Consider the following 20,911-nt stretch of genomic DNA (forward strand, 5'->3'; position numbering starts at 1 on the left):
TTTGATAATGTTCCAGGATAATGTCAATGCATTGCAAGTAGAGGAGACCTATCATTACATATTTGTAAGAAGAAGGCCTCTGATTATCTCCAGGCGTAAGACTAAAGAAGAAACTGGGGGGAGAGAGGGGATTTGAAAGGGGAAATAGCAGCCAATATAATACATTTTGAAATCACCCTCACTGTAGTTATGATGTCACTAGAATGAAGAACTGTACAGCCATGCCTTAGACCCACAAAGGAACCACAGTTCTTTGCTCTATTGATAAAAGCCCTGCCTTTGTTCACACTTGGAATGGCTTCTACAAGAGGTCTGTGGTGGTGGGACTATGTAGAACAGCCATATAATCAGAGGATGACACAAATGGAAGCACAGCTTAGACAGAGTCTGGGCAGGCATCAGCACCCAGCTTCTTTTGGGCAGCTAGTAACACCAAAGCACCTCAACAGGTCCCCCCACTGACAATGCTTTGAGAGCAGCAGGTGGCTGGGCTAAGCCACCATTTAAATTTCCCCCACAATGCTCCAGAGCAAGGTACTATTTCAGGGGCATTGTGGGAAAATTAAAATGGTGGCTAGACCCAGAAATCTGATGTATTCTGAAGCAGCTGTCCATTACTGCCCACTAAGGCCCACCCAAGGGTGAAGCGACCTACTGCACATATTACTCACACTGGCATGAAGCCATGTGAGATACTTCAGAAAGATTCAGGTAATGGGAGTTTTGCTTGAATCAACAATGGGACCTCAGTGTGGTGTAGTGGTTAAGAGCGGTGGACTCGTAATCTGGTGAACTGGGTTCGCGTCTCCGCTCCTCCACATGCAGCTACTGGGTGACCTTGGGCTAGTCACACTTCTCTGAAGTCTCTCAGCCCCACTCACCTCACAGAGTGTTTGTTGTGGGGGAGGAAGAGAAAAGGAGATTGTTAGCCGCTTTGAGACTCCTTAAAGGGAGTGAAAGGCGGGATATCAAATCCAAACTCTTCTTCTTCTTCTTCTCAGTGTGAAACTGGTGGAAAAGTAGAATTTGGCTTGGTATCTGAAGACTAGTATTAGTATGACACTCTCTATGTCACCCATGTACCCCACCAACACACCAGTGTTAGGAGGTACGTAAGGAGAAAGATCTAAGACTTCTGCTATAAATCACATTCGCCTTGCAAGAGACTGGAGTGGTGTTTCCCAAACTTGGGTCTCCAGCTGTTTTTGGACTACAATTCCCATCATCCCTGACCACTGGCCCTGCTAGCTAGGGATGATGGGAATCGTAGTCCAAAAAACACTAGCAATCCAAGTTTGGGAAACACTCAACTAGTGGTTAGTTCACCTTAGTCAACACTTCTTATACACAGCCATAGCAAAGGACCCTACTTGTAGCAAAGCGAATTAATTTCATCCCTAGACATCAGGAACACAACAGAAATTTTCAGTTTTCTCAGTCTTTCTGAAGAAAACTTTGTGGCTGTAGTTACTATATGACATCAAAGAAATCTTTGAAATCCCTTCTGTTCTTTTCATCTGATTCCCTGAGAAAGAAACTTCTATCTACAAATGTATCAAGAACATAAATAAAATTCTGCTGGATCAGTGTCTCATCCACATCCAGCATCCCGTTCTTACCGTGGCCCAACCAGATGCCTAAGAAAAGCATTTCTTCATTTTAAAATGTACGTGCTGCGCTTTGCCTAGCAGCTCTGAGTAATTTGGGATGTCATTTCAGTCTTACTCTGAGTCAGATTTCACAGTCTCTTTCCACCTTTCACAATCTTCTTTCCAGACCCCACACAATACATATCACCTCCTCCTTTATCATGCATTCCATGTACTCTGCTTGTTCTCACTCTTTTAATTAGAGAGGATGGAACTAAGTAATGAAGGTGAAAAGGAGAGGACAAAGACAATAATAGGGGAGGGGACAGTGTGCCATCCCTGGATATTGTAGTCAGCAGCTGCAAATCCTCCTCAAAGAGTTATATTGCTGGAGCATCAGTTAAAACACTGTACGTTAATTAGAGATAAATCTACAACAGCAAACACAAGCAAATGATGAAGGCTTCAACTAGCCTGCCAATGGAAAAACAAACACAGCAAAATCTTAGTACAGGCACCCCCAAACTCGGCCCTCCAGATGTTTGGGGACTACAACTCCCATCATCCCTAGCTAACAGGACCAGTGGTCAGGGATGATGGGAATTGTAGTCCCAAAACATCTGGAGGGCCGAGTCTGGGGATACCTGTCCTAGTAGCTGTGTGCACTTGTATGGTGTGGAGTAAGAGTCCCCTATCCTTTTATGCTCAGAGGAACATTTTGAAATCTAAGAAATGGTGTTGGGCACCACAAAATACACATTTCACAGAAGAAAAACCGGCAATGTTCAGACATCCTTCCCCACAAAAGAGGGAGAAAACCTAGATTTCCACCTATCAGAGGGAAAAGCTGGTAATCCCTTCTCAATCAAACAGCTCTCCACAAAACAAAACAAAAAGCCTCAATGTTTTTTTTAAATATATAGAAAATAGGAGTGTCAGGGGCCTTGGAGGGTGCCAAAGTGCATCTGAGGGTGCTATGGTGCCCAGCAGCTCCAGGGTTGGGGACTCCAGATGTGAAGAAATCCCTGGCTTGGAGACACAGAAGGGGTTTCTTTATACGGTCATAGCACGGGATAAATATGCTTCAGGATAAGTATGACCCAGGTGACCCAGAAGTAACAGAACACGTTACTGCCGGGTTTCACCACTCGCGCATGCACAGACGGTCAAAATGATGTCACATGCATGCGCGGAAGCAGTGAACCGCAACCTGCGCACGTGCAGACACGTGTTACATTCTGTTCAGGATGTGAACGGGGCTCCGGAACGGGTCCCGTTCGCCTCCCGAGCTACCACTGTATTCATTCATTCCATGGTAATGTGGGCTGATAGGAAATGTTTAATTAAGAGGATGGAGCCTATATGGTGATACCAATGATGCTGTTGCTACAACTCAGTTTTAGGTTCCTCCAGCCTGGTATTGTCTACTTTGGCTAGTAGTTGTGTCCCAACGCCTCAGACACAGATCTTTCCCATTACCTGGTGTTTTTAACGAGAGATGGTGGGGACTGAACCTGGGAGCAGCAATGGGGAACCTTTTTGTCCCCGTGGTCCAGATCTGCCTCTGTGGGCCAACTCCAGTCAATCCACCCAGCAGTCAATCATCTAATGTCACAATGATGTCAGGTGACTGCCACCTGTCAAAGCTAATCTGCCTTTTGGATCTTGGCTTGTAGGACAAGTCCCCACCCCCGGGTATAGTGGGGTGGATATTTTCAGTAGTAGTGGCCCAAGAAAATTTGATGCCTGAGGTAGAATGGCTAATGATGTCCCCCACCCCCATTGACTCAAGATGCAAAATCCCAAAAGATGGCCAACTTATTTTTGCACCTAAGGAAGAAAATCCTACAAATACTCTTCCCTAGCTGAGAAAGAAGAAAGTCGGTAATAATAATTAGCAAACAATTTGCTATTTATTGTCTGCTTGGTTTTGCATAATGGAAACGCCAACCCTAAAGGATTTCTAGACCCCTGTAATATTGTAAAACACTGTATTTTTAGTACCAATACCACCTACAAAAGGCATACTTATAGGAACTAATACTGAGAATACTAGATAACAGGGGTAGGAAAACTGTCACTCTCCTGATGATGCTTGACTAAAACTCCCATCATCCCTCACCATTGGTCATGCTGGCTAGAGCTGATGGGAGTTGCAGTCTGGGGGGGGGGGGGCACAGGTTCCTCAACCCTGCTGTATACCTTGTAACCCTGTCCAACAGACCACACTACCCACCCCCGCAAATCAATAGAGAAAAAAGTAACTGGATTTCTTCGTGGACTACAATAAAAAGCCAGCAGATGGCAATAATCCTTTGCAACATACAAATGTAATATGCCAAGTAAAGATATTGCCACCTTTTGTTTAGTTTCTTTGCTTAATAATGTTTATTAGTAAGCAATTCAATACAATCTAAAACAGTTCTATAAAATGCAGTGTGCATCTATTATTATCTGTAATTGCATATGTGCACGGTTAAAAAAAAGCAAAACTGTGTACATTATAAACAGGTAGAAAACCAAATCATTCAAGTTAAAAACATCAGCAGTAACAAATAAAACAGGTCAGTTTGATGGGCCGAAAGCCTTGTTGTCAGAACTAGATCACTAGAGATAGGCTAAGTTCCCTAGCCATCAACAAGACCTTCTTTCTAAGTCCCCAACAAATACCAGTGTACTCTCCCAGAAGTTGGCAGGGCAGAGAAAAAAAGCTTTCCCAGAGATCTTAAAATTTGTGTAGGCTTGTATGGAAGAAGGTGGTCCTTCAGACAGCCAGGTCCCAAGTTGTTTATTGTCAATTGATGATGTAGTGTGGTATAGTGGTTAAGTGTTGGATTGGGAACTGGGACACCAGAGTTAAAATCCTGCTTGGGCATGAAGCCCACTGGGCAACCTTGGACCATTCATAATCTCTTAGCCTAAGCAACCTCACAGGGTTTTCGTGAGGATAAAATTTAGTGAGGGAAAAGCATCAACACCACTTGGAACTTCTTGGAAGAATGGTGGGGTATAAATGCAATAAATAAAATAATACTAAAGTCGATGCTCAGCTCAAGGAAGCTGCTCAATGAGCTTTGATGGTTAGAATGTGTTTTCTTCAATTAGCACTGATGGCTGGTGACTACCGGGCATACAAGTATTGTAAACAAAAATTGCCCTTTTCCCTTATGGGGTATCCAAGAGCCCATATAGAGTCCTTACATAGGTTCCCTATTGGTAGGAGAAAATAACAGAGGCCAACCAGAGAATATTGAGAAGCAAAGCAGCTAGTAAGCTTGATCTTTATTGATCTGTTGCAACAGGGTGCTCCCCTCACCTGCAGGAGAGAGGAGGAACCCAGAAAAATGGCGCACAAGGCCTTATAAAGACTTTTGAAATTCCCACCCTGTAGATCAAGACCACCCCTCAGATACATCACACCTACATCACAGAAAAGGCAGTCTAAAACAGAAATTTGAATATTGTTTTTCTCCTGTTGTTGTTTATCTCCTGTCTGGCAGGTTACTTGATTGGATTGCCTGGGAAGCCTGGCCATTCCTTTGTAGTGATAAATACTTAGTTCCTGGGCCAGGTCACAGGCTCACTCCCTATTCATATCTTAAATGTGTCCTTAAGACAGGATTTGTGAGGAATGAGACAATGAGGAGGTTTCCCACTTTGACCTTGCAGAGAAAACATTTGGTCAGTTTAGGAATCAAAATGGTTTCAGGTTGGCCTTCCTGTGCTGATCTATGTATGTGCTTGTTTCGTACACTTATGAACATTACCATATATCTAAGACCATAAAATTCCTATCACACAAGTCAGGTCTCAAGCAGGGGCTGAAAAAGCACTTGGTAGTTGCCAAAGAGCCTCAAGAGTTTGCAGCCACCGTTTGAGAAGGAGCTGTGGGATTATGTAACTTCACTTGTCCTGGGGAACTGATACTCCTTTACACATCTGAGTGCTTGCTAGACACCCAAGCTCAATGTGTATGCTATTCATCAATAAATGAATGGGACAAAAATGTCCCAAGTCTCCAATAGCACTTTCAAAACTGCCCAGCATTTTAGGGTATTTACACATGAGAAGCTAAAGTGCTTCCTGCATAGCTGCCTTGTCCAATGTGATTGCTTGGACCAGAATGTACAATTGATTTCTCTCCTTACATCAGCATCACTCACTTGGGACAGAAATAGCACCGAAGAAGCTCAAGTGTGATTTTAAGCACCTTATGCAAAAACACCCTCAGAATAGGGCTGCCAGCTGGCAAGGAAAAAGGGAATAAACATCACAATAGCCTAGCATGCTCTTGTGTCTTTAACAGCAGCTTGATCTGCAAAAATCAGCCAGTGAAACTTTTCACTTTGTGGAGTTTAAGCATGATCTACAGATCAAGCTGCTGTTTAAGACATAGGAGCAGAGACCAACATTCTTATACCTCAGAGCTGAGAGCAAGCATTGGGCAGGAAGGGACCCCTTTAACCTTGGATATATGAAAAGGATGCAGTCACAAAGACTTTGAAAGTTAAGAGTTAAATCCTAGAAAATACAGTACATATAAAACTGGTAAGCTTGAGGTTTTGCGACACCCAGACCCTAACTTTTTTATTATCTTCAGAGCCCTGTTGAGCAAAGAACTTTTCAATATCCTTAAGCAGGGCTTGCCATTGTGTCAGTTTCACAGACAAAGCAGGCAAACCCAGCCCAACATTCCCCAACTTGGTGCCCTCCAGATGCTGATGGGAGTTGTAGTCCAAAACATCTGCAGAGTTAGGGAAGAAAGCTGACCTGCTTTTATTTTTTAGCAGAAGCCATCCCATCTCAAGCCATCCACTATTGCTTCCTGGAGTAATCCTTCTGTCAAATGAGAAAGAAAGTCCCTCTCTATTCTGCTAGCCAGGGCACACGTGTGTGAATTGGAGTGAGGCGTCTGTGGCCTTTCAGATGTGGCTAGTCCGGATTTTAAAAATATCCGCCCCGATTTCCACTTCAAATGCTACAGGCTGAAATCCTCTGCGCACAGTTATTTGCAAGGGAGCCCTACTAGGGCAGAGCGATTCCTAGAATTGTTTTGCCCACATGCAGCCCGAGAGAGAGAGCTCCCTCCCTACCCGAGACACTTTCCACCCTGCAAGCGTCAAACTAGCCCCTTCGCACATCTGCTCAACACCAAAGCATGGCGAGGGACAGACCCCTACGTTTTCTCCCCCGGTGAGCGCGGTGGCTGCGCCTTCCTGGACTAAACCACCTTTCTCGGCAGGGGGAGAAAGGAGAAAGGGTCTGGGCTCCCGGGAGGCAGCTGGAGGGAAAGAAGTGGCGTCTCCAGATGGGCAGAGCAGACTCCCCCCGGGAGGGCGCGGGAGGAGGGAGCTGAGCGCTTGCAAGGCGCACCGAGCCAGCTGAGCCCTCCAAGTTACCTCGGCGGTCGCCTGCGCCGACTTGCTTCCTCACCAGGAGGAGGAAGGCTAAAGAGGCGCCCGTGGGTGCTGCTGGTGGGCGAATGGGCCTCTTGGGGGCACGCTGTTGATGTCAGGGGTGGAGTCCAGCCGGAGCCCCTGAGCAGGGCGGCGGCAGCAGGAGGCGGCGGCGGCTATGGGACAGCGAATGGGCACGGCGCTCCTACTCGTCGCGCTGGGTAAGTACCAGCCTTCCCGGCGTAGGGGTCGTGCTTCGATTTGGAGAGGGTCCGAATCATGGAGCTCAGTAACTAGCCAAGCTGAAAGTCTTTTCTCTCCATCCCGGAGGTGCGCGCCCTCTAGTTCTAAGGGTTAGTTACCGGTAGCTACCGCCTCGCATTTCTTTTGAGCCTCCGTCTGCTTTGAACATCGGTAAAAGGGGACATAAAAATCTCGGCTATGCCCTATGTAGGTTGCCAACTGTTTTTTCAGGCAGTGCTCCTGTGTCGTTATTAACAACAACCTTTCAAGCAAAAAATTAACACACACTCTCCTATAGAGAGGAAAAGATGGGAGAAGCTTCCCCTGCTAAATGTCTGCATCTTGGGTAGTTGTTAAAGGCATAGGAGCTCAGGGCAGGGAAGTTGGCAAGCTCCAGTTCTAGGCATATTTGAATACTTGGCAGCAGCTCCAGAGGAAACATCACAATGAACAGGTCGTGTATTAGACATGTATTGCACGGCTTAGATAGCTTTGTTGGTTAGAGTGTGGTGCTGATAATGCCAAGGTTGCAAGTTCGATCCCCGTATGGGACAACCACATATTCCTGCATTTTAGGGGGTTGGACTAGATGATCCCTGGGGTCTCTTCCAACTCTACAATTCTATGATCCTGAACTCACTTTGTAAGGTTCTGCAAATGCAGACAACCAAATTCAAGACAGGTCACATTTTGCCTTCCATTGTAAATATTTATCACCTACATTTTTATGCTGCCTGTTCTCTAAAGAGTTTAGGGCAGAATGAATGGTCCCCTTTCTGCCATGTTATCCTCACAACACCTCTGTGAGGCATGGGCATAGTCGGGGGGGCAGGAGGGCAACTGCTTCTCCCTAAATCAAGTAAATCAATAAAAAAAGTTTAACTGAGGTTCTGTCCACCCACAACTTAAAGCCTGTTCCCTAGCATAAATCCTAGCTATGCCAGAATAGGTTAGTTTCTAAGAAGCAGCCCAGATCCACAGCTTGCATCAAGGCCCCCAAGTCTAAGTACCTGCACACTATCAGCAACTTCATGCTGGCTCTCATATGATGCCTATTAAACAGACGCAAACCTTAGGGAAGGAGGATTGTTCAAAGGCATTGGCTCTAAATCTGAAATGAGGGTGCCCGAAGGAGATTCCTTGCATCATGACAGGGGGGGAAACTCAATCAGAAGATGGTAGACTATGCTTTTAAGCAGAGGTCGGATGGCCATGCCATAGATGCTTCAGTTGTGACTCCTGCATTGCAGGGGGTTGGGTTGGACTAGATGACCCTCAGGATCCCTTCCAACACTACCATACTGTGATTCTATTAAGTTACATGGATCCCCTTTCCATTTGCAGGGTACCTGCTCAGGTCACTGACTGCAGAAGCCCAGTGTGAAAACATTTACCAAGATTTATCTGACTGCATCTTAAAACTAGGAGAGAATATGGCCATCTATGAGGAAGAAGAGGAGGAGGAAGATGAAAGGGACCAGATGCAAGGACTGTATGCCGTCTGCGGGTGAGCATGCACATAACACCATCCATCCATCGCTGACACATCTTGCTTCCAGATTCAGTGCTACTCTCCCCCAAATCCTGTTCTCCACTGTGAATTTTGGTGTCAAGTATTTCCCAGATATTTTCTAAATAGTCCAAATATAGACCTCTCCCATAATTAAGTGGGTGACTCCATATCTACTCCACATCTAGCAGTGGCGTAGCGTGGGTTGTCAGCACCCGGGGCAAGGCCCGTGAGAGAGAGTGAGTGAGCCAGGTAGGGGGAGAGAGCTGTGAGTGCGAGCGCCCCCCCCAGATGTGGCGCCCGGTGCGGCCGGCCCCCCCTGCACCCCCCCACGCTACGCCACTGACATCTAGGACAGGAAAATGAGACACGGGTGGTGCTGTGGTCTAAACTACAGAGCCTAGGGCTTGCTGATCAGAAGGTCGGAGGTTCGAATCCCCGCAACAGGGTGAGCTCCCATTGCTTGGTCCCTGCTCCTGCCAACCTAGCAGTTTGAAAGCATGTCAAAGTGCAAGTAGATAAATAGGTACCATTCCAGCGGGAAGATAAACTGTGTTTCCGTGTGTTGCTCTGGTTCACCAGAAGCGGCTTAGTCATGCTGGCCACATGACCTGGAAGCTGTACGCCAGCTCCCTTGTCCAATAAAGCGAGATGAGCGCCGCAACCCCAGAGTCAGTCACGACTGGACCTAATGGTCAGGGGTCCCTTTACCTTTTATTCCCCAGATATTTTCTAAATACTCCAAACATAGACCTCTCCCATAATTAAGTGGGTGACTCCATATCTACTCTACATCTAGGACAGGAAAATGAAACTCCACACAGACAGTAGGTACATTTTAATGCATATCCAGGGGCACCACCATAGCTCAGTGGTAGAGCAGTCTGTTCTGCATGCAGAAAGGCCCCAGATTCAATCCCCAGCATCTCTAGGTAGGGTTGGAAAGACACATTTAAAAGCCTGGAGAGAAGCTGCCAGTCAGTGTAGACAATACTGAGCTTGGTGGACCAATGGTCTGATTTGGTATAAAGGAGATTTGTATGTTCTTTGTATGTTTGTATGTTCTCAGACTTGTATGTTCTCAGACACGGACGTCTGAGAAAAGAGCATGGGTATAACCGCTCCATCTGCTATGTGCCCGTTAGGCTGAAAGGAAGCATGTGGCATGCCTTCAGCCCAGAGAAATTGGGGTCAGGGAGCCTTGCGATTAGATGCACACATCCCAAATCTCAGTTTCCCCCTTCTAAGGTTGTTAGGATTTCTGCCCTCTTCACAGCACTCTGATGGGTAATTAATAAAGGAGGAAAGGTGTTTCCCTCTGATCCTGTTTATCCCCTCCTGGACTGCTTCAGCGGCACATGGGGCAGAGTCCCTGATAACTTTGCAACCCTATGCCCCCACCTCTTGTAGGATGCCTATAGCATAGCACAGGGGTGGCAGCCCTCAGGAGCTATTATATGAGAAGGAAGAATTGGTGGGCAGAGGAGATGTTGAAGGAAGAGGGAGGAGGATCATCTCTGAGGAGATTCTGAAAGGATTGGGAGAGGAATGGAGAGCATATAGAAAAGGAGGAAGGGAGAAAGAACCACAGAGAGACCAGCTGACATGTTCTACCCTCACAGAGGCTTGAGGCCTCCACCAGAGGCAGAGATATGCCTGAGAAACTTTCAAGAGCACATGCAAACAGTCGTTCTTTTCAAGTGGGATCTAATTACACACACTGGCAAATTCAGGTTGCACAATTAAAGCAGATTTGGAGCTCTTGGGCAACAAACCTGGTTCTCCAAAATGGAAAATTGCACCGGACAGTGTGGGATAACACTTGCTTTGACGCTGCAGTTTCATTCACACCGCACACCTCTTGTTTCTTCCCTTCTTTTCCTAGCCCCATTTAATAAATCCTTGCTCTTGCCATCTCACCACACCCTGCTTTTACTAAGTTGTTCACTGCCCCCCATTGTCTCTTTTCAGGGAAAGGGAGGCTGGGGACATCTGGCATTTCCCTCCCACCCCCGAATTTGGAAAGTATGGAAATAGTTTAAAAGATCCTATGAATAAGGATGAAACGGGACGCGGGTGGCGCTGTGGTCTAAACCACAGAGCCTAGGGCTTGCCAATCAGAAGGTCAGAGGTTCGAATCCCCGCGACAGGGTGAGCTCCTGTTGTGTGGTCCCTGCTCCTGCCAACCTAGCAGTTCGAAAGCACCTCAAAGTGCAAGTAGATAAATAGGTACCGCTCCACCGGGAAGGTAAACGGCATTTCCGAGTGCTGCTCTGGTTCGCCAGAAGCGGCTTAGTCATGCTGGCCACATGACCCGGAAGTTGTACGCCGGCTCCCTCAGCCAGTAAAGCGAGATGAGCAGCGCAACCCCAGAGTCGGCCACGACTGGACCTAATGGTCAGGGGTCCCTTTAGCTTTATGAATAAGTTGCCCACTGAGAAGGTTTCTGCTCATCAAGATGGCTTATAAATATTCTAAAAATAAGATACAAATATAATTACCTTGGAGAGGGGTGTAGCATTGTGGTGTCAGAGGTGACATGGAGGCTGGAGAGATTTTACTCTTATTCCTCTGAACCATTTATTTATGAGCATCATGAAATTAGGCCCCACTTCTGTCCTTCAGAGGTGATATTAGCTGTAGGGGTGAGGGAGGTAGATAGATACCCATGTGTAAAGCTACAGGGAACCAGGCAGAAGGCCTTATTGGTAGTGGCCATAGCTGTCAACTTTCAGATTTGAAAATAAGGGATCAGCAGCCTCACCTGTCCCGGGGACAGACTACGGGATATCTAACAATCCGGGATAGCAGTGGGAAATGGCGCTGGAATAAGGGAATTTCCCGCAAAAAAAGGGAAGGTTGACAGCTATGGTGGTGGCACCAACCCTGTAGAATACCCCACCCCATCAGATGTTAAGGAGATGAGTAATTATATAGCATTTAGGAAACATCTGAAGGCAGCCCTGTACAAGGAAGCTTTTAAAAGTTTAATGTTTCATTATGTTTTTATATATGATAAAAGACACCCAGTCAGATGGGCGGGGTACAAATAAATTATTCTTATTCTTATTCTTATTCTTATTCTTATTCTTATTCTTATTCTTATTCTTATTCTTATTCTTATTATCCCTCTGCAGTTGAGAGGAGACTTCAGGGGAGAGGGATATTTAAGTTGGGATAATGACATTGGCAGAAGAGGGAATCTAGGTTGTCCCTCAGTCGCTTTTCAGGATAATAGGAGCCAGGAGCTATGCCTTGCATTGCTGGGATGATACAACACGCATGTATAAAGTCCTCCGCATCTGTTCTTTTCCAGTTAGAACAATTCTATTTTTTTTATCATTGCCATTGTTTTATCTGTTTTTATAATTGTATTTTCTATACTTGTAACCCTCATTGGGGCCTTATTGTGATGGGTGGGTGAAAGAGCTTGCAAACAAATAAATATAACATGTGGTAATAATTATGGATAGTAAGAATCAATGAAATGCACTGATTCGGGGCAGAGGCCTAAAAAAGGCACAAGTCAGTCTTGAATCCATTTGGCCTTTCCAAGGAGGGGCAGCTTCAAAGTGAGAAGCTTGTGCTTAAGGTGGATATGCAGCCATTTGTTTACTTGTAATCAAATCAGGATAGATGGGAAGGCAATCAGGTACCAAAGCACCAAGCAGCTCAGCCCGGAGCAGGTCTGGGCCTGATTAAAAGCGAGCAAGGGAGATGGAAGAGATAAAAAGTTTGCTGAGATAAATGGGTGCCATTGTCCAGGAATGCAATCAAGGAAGAGGCAAAGCTCTGGGAAGGCATAAAACCAGCTAGCCCAGCAAGAAAAAAGATGCTGAGATTAGAAAGGCAGAAAAAGCAATAAATAAGAATAGGGAACCGGCAAAAGGAGAAGCCAGATTAGGGAGAGGGTAAAGACATATTGTAGGGTTGGGCAGGAGGTTAATGAAGGAGACAAGAAAGTCTTGGAGGAGGGAAGATGAAGGGAAGATGACCTCTAAGGGGCATTGTGCCTGAATTGGAGTTTGAGCCTTGGGAATTTGTTGTTGTTGTTTAGTTGTTTAGTCGTGTCCGACTCTTTGTGACCCCATGGACCAGAGCACGCCAGGCACTCCTGTCTTCCACTGCCTCCCGCAGTTTGGTCAAACTCACGTTGGTAGCTTCGAGAACCCTGTCCAGCCATCGTGTCCTCTGTTGTCCCCTTCTCCTTGTGCCCTCAATCTTTCCCAGCATCAGGGTCTTTCCCAGGGAGTCTTCTCATGAGGTGGCCAAAGTATTGGAGTCTCAGCTTCAGGATCTGTCCTTCCAGTGAGCACTCAGGGCTGATTTCCTTAAGATTGGATAGGTTTGATCTTCTTGCAGTCCATGGAGTCTCCTCCAGCACCCTAATTCAAAAGCATCAGTTCTTCGGCGATCAGCCTTCTTTATGGTCCAGCTCTCACTTCCATACATCACTACTGGGAAAACCATGGCTTTAACTATACGGACCTTTGTTGGCAAGGTGATGTCTCTGCTTTTTAAGATGCTGTCTAGGTTTGTCGTTGCTTTTCTCCCAAGAAGCAGGTGTCTTTTTGGGAATAGTTATTGTAATAATATTGCATGATACCCCAATCTCTGAGCAGTTTGAGGTTCCAGGCGCTCACCCAGGGTTTGTGTTTCCTTTGGAATGAGGTACAGCACAGACTGTGGTGTCTTTATGATCTATGGTTTATTTACACATATCTACAACCTGAGCCTGTGATGGAAGGGTTCCCAGCATTAGCAAGAAGGTCTTGCTTCTCCCATAGCCACAACCTTGGATTCCAGCAGAAATCAGTCATGGTTCTGTTTCCGAGCTGCCTGCCTGCCTGCAACCTTGCTTCTACCTCACATACCTTAACTCTCTAGTCTTTGTGTTTCTAACTACCAGTGGGTTGAGGGAGACGGGCCCCTCTCATTTGTCACCTTTGTTACCTTAATGGCCTGCACCTCAGCAGGAAGCTAGCCCAGCTATTCGGGGAACTGAATCCATGTTGGATCCAGGAATTAGAAAGGGGCTCAGGCATACAGCCTATCCCCTCCGAATTCATAATTATAATATTTGTTAAGAACTTTCAAGAGTTCAAAGCACTTCACACGCACTATCTAGTTACAATTAGGAGCACAGGAAGGTACCTGCCTTATAGCAAGTTGGACCGCTGGTTCATATATTGTCTACACTGATGGGTGTAGTGGCTCTTCAAGGTTTCAAGCCGGTGCCTTTGCCAGCACTACCTAGAGACTTTGGAAATTGAACCCTAGGATATAAGATGCTGTACGGCCTTTCACTTTCTTACAACTTTGCAGAGTAAGTCAGTATATTAGCCTCCATATTTCAAGTGGATAGGAATGAGGCTGAGAGAGTCAGACTGGGGACTTCCAGTTGGTAGTTCAGTTTCTTAATCACTGCAAGCAAGCAAGCTCAGCCACACACCAGATTCTTGCTGCTGTTTTTAAACCCCACTTTCTAACTCTCCGTGGTACAGTGGTACCTCAGGTTAAGTACTTAATTCGTTCCAGAGGTCCGTTCTTAACCTGAAACTGTTCTTAACCTGAAGCACCACTTTAGCTAATGGGGCCTCCTGCTGCCGCCACGCCGCCAAAGCACGATTTCTGTTCTTATCTTGAAGCAAAGTTCTTAACCTGAAGCTCTATATCTGGGTTAACGGAGTGTGTAACCTGAAGCATATGTAACCTGAAGCGTATGTAACCCAAGGTACCACTGTATAGCTAAAGGGTAGCTCTCGTTCTCTGTAGGAGTGATCCCCAAGAACTCTCCCCCCCCAAACTTTTGCTCATTTTCTTAGGAGAATTACCTCACTGAGGTAGTAATGTAAAACTTTGTATCTGGGCCATACCACTTTAGATTGCAGGCAACAGTTCCCATGGTGATGGTGTGAGGTGATTTAATTTGTTCAGATGCAACCCTAACTGCACTTACCTGGGAGCAAGCCCCCCCCCTTTTTTTCACAGTAAATCAGTACATAAACAACAACAGCCTATACAGAATCAACCATGTTTTAAGAATTAGGAAATGGATCCAGATCAGGGCTGTATACATATATTTAGAGGTTCTGTGTGCTTAACCTATACACATGTGAAATTTAGTACTAAGCATGTTCAGCACCTAGAGAACCTCAACTTTTATTGAAATTTCTAGCCCTTAAAAGATTATGAAGTTGGGTCTGAAAATGTGTTCACCACAAAGGATGAAATATCAGAAACTATGGGGAAGACACATTTTATTGGGTCGGAAACCAGGGCTTCAGCACTCTGCCTGTCCGTATCTTTGCCTCTTCTCATGAATTGGAGAAGCAGAATTAATGAAGCAAACTATATGAGCATATGCAAGCCTTAATTAACCTCCTTTATACAGACCACTGGATTCACATTTTGTTGATGTGGAGTTAGGCTTTCTTGTTTTGTTTTGCTTTAATGCAGAATACACACAACCTATCATTGTGCTGCAAGACCTGAGCTACTGTCATCCTGGATATACCCTGCCATTCTTTCCTGCTATAATGGAATTAAAACAATACTGTCTTCCCATGATGTTCCTCTTCCATGTTTCTCTCCCTCTGCTAGTGAGAAAAGGCTGGTCAGTGACAGATATAGAGATCATAACAACTGATGCCTCAGAAAGCAGCCTGCTATGAAATTGATTGTATTTGTTGTTTGGTTTTAGTTGTGCAACATTCCCCCAGAGTCCAACGCTGACAGGTCATGTGATTATGGCCTGTGTTTGTGAACAGATGGAGGCTGTGAAAACTGATGCATGCTGGGGATTGTGATTACCCAACTGAGATGGGGAAGGGTGGGGGAGAAAGAGTGAAGAGAAACAAATACACACAAAAAATGTCCTTCAAAGTAGACACTTCAGTTTTCATGCCTTGCTCTTCCTGTCTTTGTTGAAGTCAAATAATTTTAAGCTGCTAACTCACTAAATTTCTCCTTTGCCCCCTGCAATTATGCTGTTGCAGGTTGCAGAGGCAAGGCTTGTTATAAGGCAAAATGAGTTTACCTTGTTTGGCAGCAGCTTCTCTCATTATTATCTCAGGACATTTATTCTGCCACAATAGTTCTATTTAATGAGCTCTTTACAGCTGGCAATCAGATAAGTGTTCTCTGAGATTTTATGCACACAGACACACACACACCAGCCTTGTTTCATGATTGTGTAAGGATGCCTTGGACAAAAGATGCTTTTCCTATAACCAGGGTCCGCTTTGGGCAAAATGCTCCACTTATGTGAGAAAGACTGGTGGGTGTGTTCGGCAACATGTCATTAATGCAATAGTTGTGCGTTAGTGATGGATTTATAGTGGACCATCCACACATTCAGCTTTATTAGATGTTCAGTAACACTTCCCCAATGTTGCCACCTTATTGCTGTCTGGGGAGGCACTCTTGTGCAATAGCACAATGAAAGTGAAGCACATACCCTTGCATGTTTGTGGTTACAGGATAAAGTTACAGGATTCCAGCTGGACACCACAGGACATGCACTGATTACAAACAAAGCAGAATGTCCACTGAGAAACGATTGCTGGGGAAACTCAGCCAGATGAGCGGGGTATAAATATCCCATCATCATTGCAGGCACAAATAGCACTGAAAGTGGGATCACATATAACCTCACTGATACAATCATGGGCACAAATAATGATGAATGCAGAATAAAAAGGACATCTGAAGGGACCCATTGTAACATTACAATCAAACATTTGCAGAAGGAAAATGTTTCAGCAAGGTCAGAAAAAAGATACAATTCACTTTCACAGTGCATCTATTACAGTAACAGCCTAGCAAGGGAGTACAGCCGGGACTCTGTCCTATGTCCCACTTCCGCCCCCTTTTTAAAAATCCATTACTGTCTGTCTATTTAGTCTGGAATCCATGTATTCATTGGAAGAACTGGAATTGGTTAACCAACAATTTAGTGTGCACCGTTTTGAGCGCTTGTAGTGGGAGGGGCCAGAGGCAAAAGTGGGTGGAGAAACTGGTATAAATTTTACATGGTAGGCTAGTTTGTGCACTTACACATCCCTCTCCATCCAACAAGAGGCATTATCAGCATTCAAAGACACATTCCAGCCAGACAAAAACACTCAAGGAGGGTATGGAGCAGGGCCAGCTAGAGAGGGCAGCTGGAGAGGAGGTGAAGCCTAGAGAGAGGTGTGGAGGACCACATTCATTCCCAGGGCCTGAAGGTCTCCGCTCTTGAGCTAGATCAACCTTCTCAGGGTATCCTATCCTGTACGAAAACCGCTTAGGCATCCTGAAATTTGGTTCTTTCAACATCCATCCAATGTTCCTCATGTAGGCTGCATTTGTATGCACAAAAGCAAAATGTTAGGTATTCTAGGAGTTATTCAGGAAGGATTGCCTATAGAAGAACTTGTTCCTATGGGGATAAATTTGGCACAGGGATCATGAATTCATATTCATAGCAGCCATGTGAGTATATCACAGAAGTGCTGCTAGACTTGGATTGTCCCTTTTTTCTTCCTCTAAGGTGGACAGAATCTCATTGAGAAGGCTGGAACAGTGCCATTCAACCAACTAACCAACCAAGCAACCAAACAAACAAACCATTCAGGGTTTATGTCAGGGGTGGCCAACCTCTTTGAGCCAATGAACATTTTGAGTGCCATGGGTGCCAGTCACAAAATGGATGGCATGGGGGTGTGGCTTTACACAAAATGGCTGCTGTAGGGAGCATATGAGAGGCCAAGCCAAAGCAAACAGGAATTGAGCAGAAAGAGCAAGAAGCCTTTTGTGGGTTGTGGATTTGAGGGGATATTTACTGAAACATTTCATGTGTCCCATAAGAGCTACTTGTGAGCACCCACAGGCACTGCATTGATGATCCCTGCTATATGTTCTGCTTTACAGATAAGCAATTTCTAACTGTGACTTCTTTGTTTTATGAAAAGAAACTAAATCTTCTCTTTCTCCTGCTGCAGATATTGGGAAGAGTTTCACACCTGTGCCGTGGCTGCCCTTTGGGAGTGCCAGAGGGAGGCAGCAACTATCTGGGAGATGTTGAAAAAGGAATCTAGGAAAATCAAATTCCAAGGCAGCCTTTTTGACCTCTGCACCTCCAGCAACTCCCAGAATTTCAGCTCCTTGCAGATTCCATCTATTTCGCTGTTAAGCATCACTTTGATGGTCACGTGGCTTAATTTATAAAGGGAACCACGCTGCACATATGTACATATATTTATTTCCAGATCTTTGATAAATACTGTTAGGGGTTTTGTGTTTGTTTAGTGAATGCTTGGTTACATTATAAATATGGAGGGAAATCCACTGCATTTACCAGTGATCTGGGTTGTCAAGAAGAAGTCTGGCAAGTGTTCCAGTTTGACGTTGCCCACGAGAAGTTGCTTGTGAATCTCAGCTTTAAACCACTGAACTTGGAGGAAATGGCAGCACAAGCAAAGGGGCACCTACTCTCCTTATTTTGGTCTGCTGTTTTGGATGTTCTTTGATAAAACTACCAATCAAACTATTGTGTCGATCTCTTCCCACACCTACACAACCATTCCTAAGGACAATATCCTGGACAACCTCCTAGAACAGTAAATATTAGGGAATTAAAAAGCCCAGTTTGAGCTCTTAGGAACCATCAGGAACAGATTTTTCCAGAGAAACAAATTCAAATGGTTGCGTTCCATCTCTGGAACAATCCCCAAAATCTCTAATGACACTCAGCTGTTTTAATATGCTAATCAGGTTACACACTTGTTTGATTTATCAAGGTGGTTTTTTTGACAAATGATTGCACAAGAATGGTAAGATAAATGGTACTATATTATGTTGGATTGTGGTTTCAGGTGCTGATCAAGAGCTTTGACCTAAAACTGGTGGATAGAACCTCAGGGCTACATAAGAATATATGAATCAGGCCAAGGGCCTTCTAGCATCTTGTTCTTACACTGGCCGGCCAGTTGCCTGTGGGAAGCCAACAAACAGGACCTGAGTGCCAAAGAAGGAACTCATTCTGGCTTTGCACACATTTACAAGGGATCAATGTAAACTGTCATTCCTCCTCCCGAAAACCACTTTTTCTTCATTTCACAAGATGTGATGCAAGAAAAGAGTAAATGCTGTCAGCGCTTCTGAAACTGAGGGATATGTCTGAACGTGTTTGAGGTTGAGAATGATCTCCTGCAATTTGGCAGTATTCCAGCCCTGTCAGCAGAGTAGTTGTGGTTACCATACCTGTTGCTCTAAGACCCATTTGAGTTTTTCCACCTCTCTAGCATAGTGTAAACCAGCAGTGGAGAGCCTCAAGCTTATGAGCCTAATTAGGCCTGCCGAGCCTTCTTGTCTTCCCTTGCAGATGCAGCTTGAATGGCAAGGTTTCAAAGGATGATCAGCATTCAAGCCTTTGAAATATTGACTTCAAGCCCCGTCTGCAAAAGTGCTCCTGCTTCTTCCTTTGAAGTGGATTCACCTGACATATGACATCAAGCCCCCTGCTCATGTGGCAAAGTGTTCCACAGTGTGTGTATGAGTTTTGGATCTAGCCTGCTGGCCAGATCCAAGCCCTACCACTGGTGTTAACCATGCTGGCCAACCCACCAGCCTCCAGCCCAATTGCTTGTAGCCCCTTCCACACTCCATCTATCAATTTGTAATGAACATATGAGTCAGACTATTTCCTCATTTGGCTCAGTATGGTCTGCTCTTGACTGGCCGTGGCTTTCTAGGTTCTCCAGAAGTTTCCCCCCACCTGCTACCAGAACCCTTTAGAGACAACATGGGTTGACCCAAAACCTTTGGCATGTAAAGCACCTGCCCTGCTCAAGGGCTGTCCTCATTTCTGCCTGCCAATTTTGGCATAGCTATTACATGCATAGGAGGAAGGCTAGAATGGAGGTGGGGCCTGGTGACAGTCTCATACTGGGCATCCTGCACAGCTACAAAGTGCCGATGGCCACTGCCAGCCGAGGACTAGTGAGGACTATTCACCCGGTGCTATACCAGCTGCACTGGCTCCTGGTGGAGTATAGGATCAGGTTTAAGGTGCTGGTTTTAACCTTTAAAGCCCTATATGGCTTAGGACCCTCGTACCTACGGGACCGCCTCTCCTGGTATGTCCCACAGAGGAACTTATGGTCTTCAAATAAAAACATCCTGAAGGTCCCAGGCCACAGAGAGGTTAGGCTGGCCTCAACTAGAGCCAGGGCTTTTTCGGCTGCGGCTCCAATCTGGTGGAACGCTCTGTCACAAGAGACTAGGGCCCTGCGGGACTTGACATCTTTCCACAGGGTCTGCAAGACAGAGCTGTTCCACCAGGCGTTTGGTCAGGGCACAGCCTGACTCCCTCCTTTGGCAATCTTCACAGAACTTTAGCTTAATGGTTGCCATCAATTTGTTTTTAATTAATTTTTATAATGAAATGTTTTTAGAATGTTGCACTATTTTATTGTTGTTAGCCGCCCTGAGCCCGGCTTCGGCTGGGGAGGGCGGGATATAAATAAAATTCATTATTATTATTATTATTATTAAAGATGGTGAGAGCAGCCATATTTGTTTATTCACACACCTCCTCATCCATGTCTAAAGCAGCATCTACAGGAAACCTGGTTTTAATTACAAAAGGCACATCCAAGTCGGGGGAGCAGAACCCTCTCCTATTTTTCCTCCCTGCATGGTGTTGATGCCAATGCTTTTCTCCCCAGCCCAGCTCACTCACTGTGTCAGAGATAGGCTAGGAGAAAAGTGCTTAAGAACATAAGAGACCAGCTGGATCAGACCCAAGGCTTCTCTAGTCCAGAAATCCTGTTCTTACAGTGGCCAACCAGATGCCTATGGGAAGCCCCAAAGCAAGACCAGGGCACACGCTGACTTGTGACTCCGAGCAACTGCTACTCAGAGGCATAGTACTTGTGACACTGGAGGTAGTACATAGCCATCATGGTTTGTAGCCATTGGTAAGTTTTAGCCTCCATGAATTTGTCTAACCCCCTTTGGAGGCCATGCAAGTTGATGGCCATCACTAGATCTTGTACTTGCTTCAAGAATGCAGTGAAAGGAAGGAGAGGGGGTGAGTTCCATTCCCCTCAATCAAGCATGGCTTTTGTTGTGAAAAGCTGATAGCTCGCACACACACTTTCGACATCATGGGCTAGAGACATGTGAAT

At 45.5% G+C, this 20,911-nt stretch overlaps 1 protein-coding gene across 1 annotated transcript; it reads left to right on the forward strand.

The window, feature by feature from the left end:
• Positions 1–6,632: 6,632 nt before the first annotated feature.
• LOC310764785 (neuritin-like) lies at positions 6,633–18,267 on the forward strand. Its single transcript, XM_083619279.1, has 3 exons — positions 6,633–7,206; positions 8,573–8,735; positions 17,723–18,267. The coding sequence occupies exons 1-3, from the start codon at positions 7,164–7,166 to the stop codon at positions 17,946–17,948; spliced, it is 432 nt and encodes a 143-aa protein (XP_083475405.1). The 5' UTR covers positions 6,633–7,163; the 3' UTR covers positions 17,949–18,267.
• Positions 18,268–20,911: the final 2,644 nt, after the last annotated feature.

This window comes from Podarcis filfolensis, assembly GCF_964270895.1.
Source record: "Podarcis filfolensis genome assembly, chromosome: 6".
Lineage (NCBI taxonomy): Eukaryota > Metazoa > Chordata > Lepidosauria > Squamata > Lacertidae > Podarcis > Podarcis filfolensis.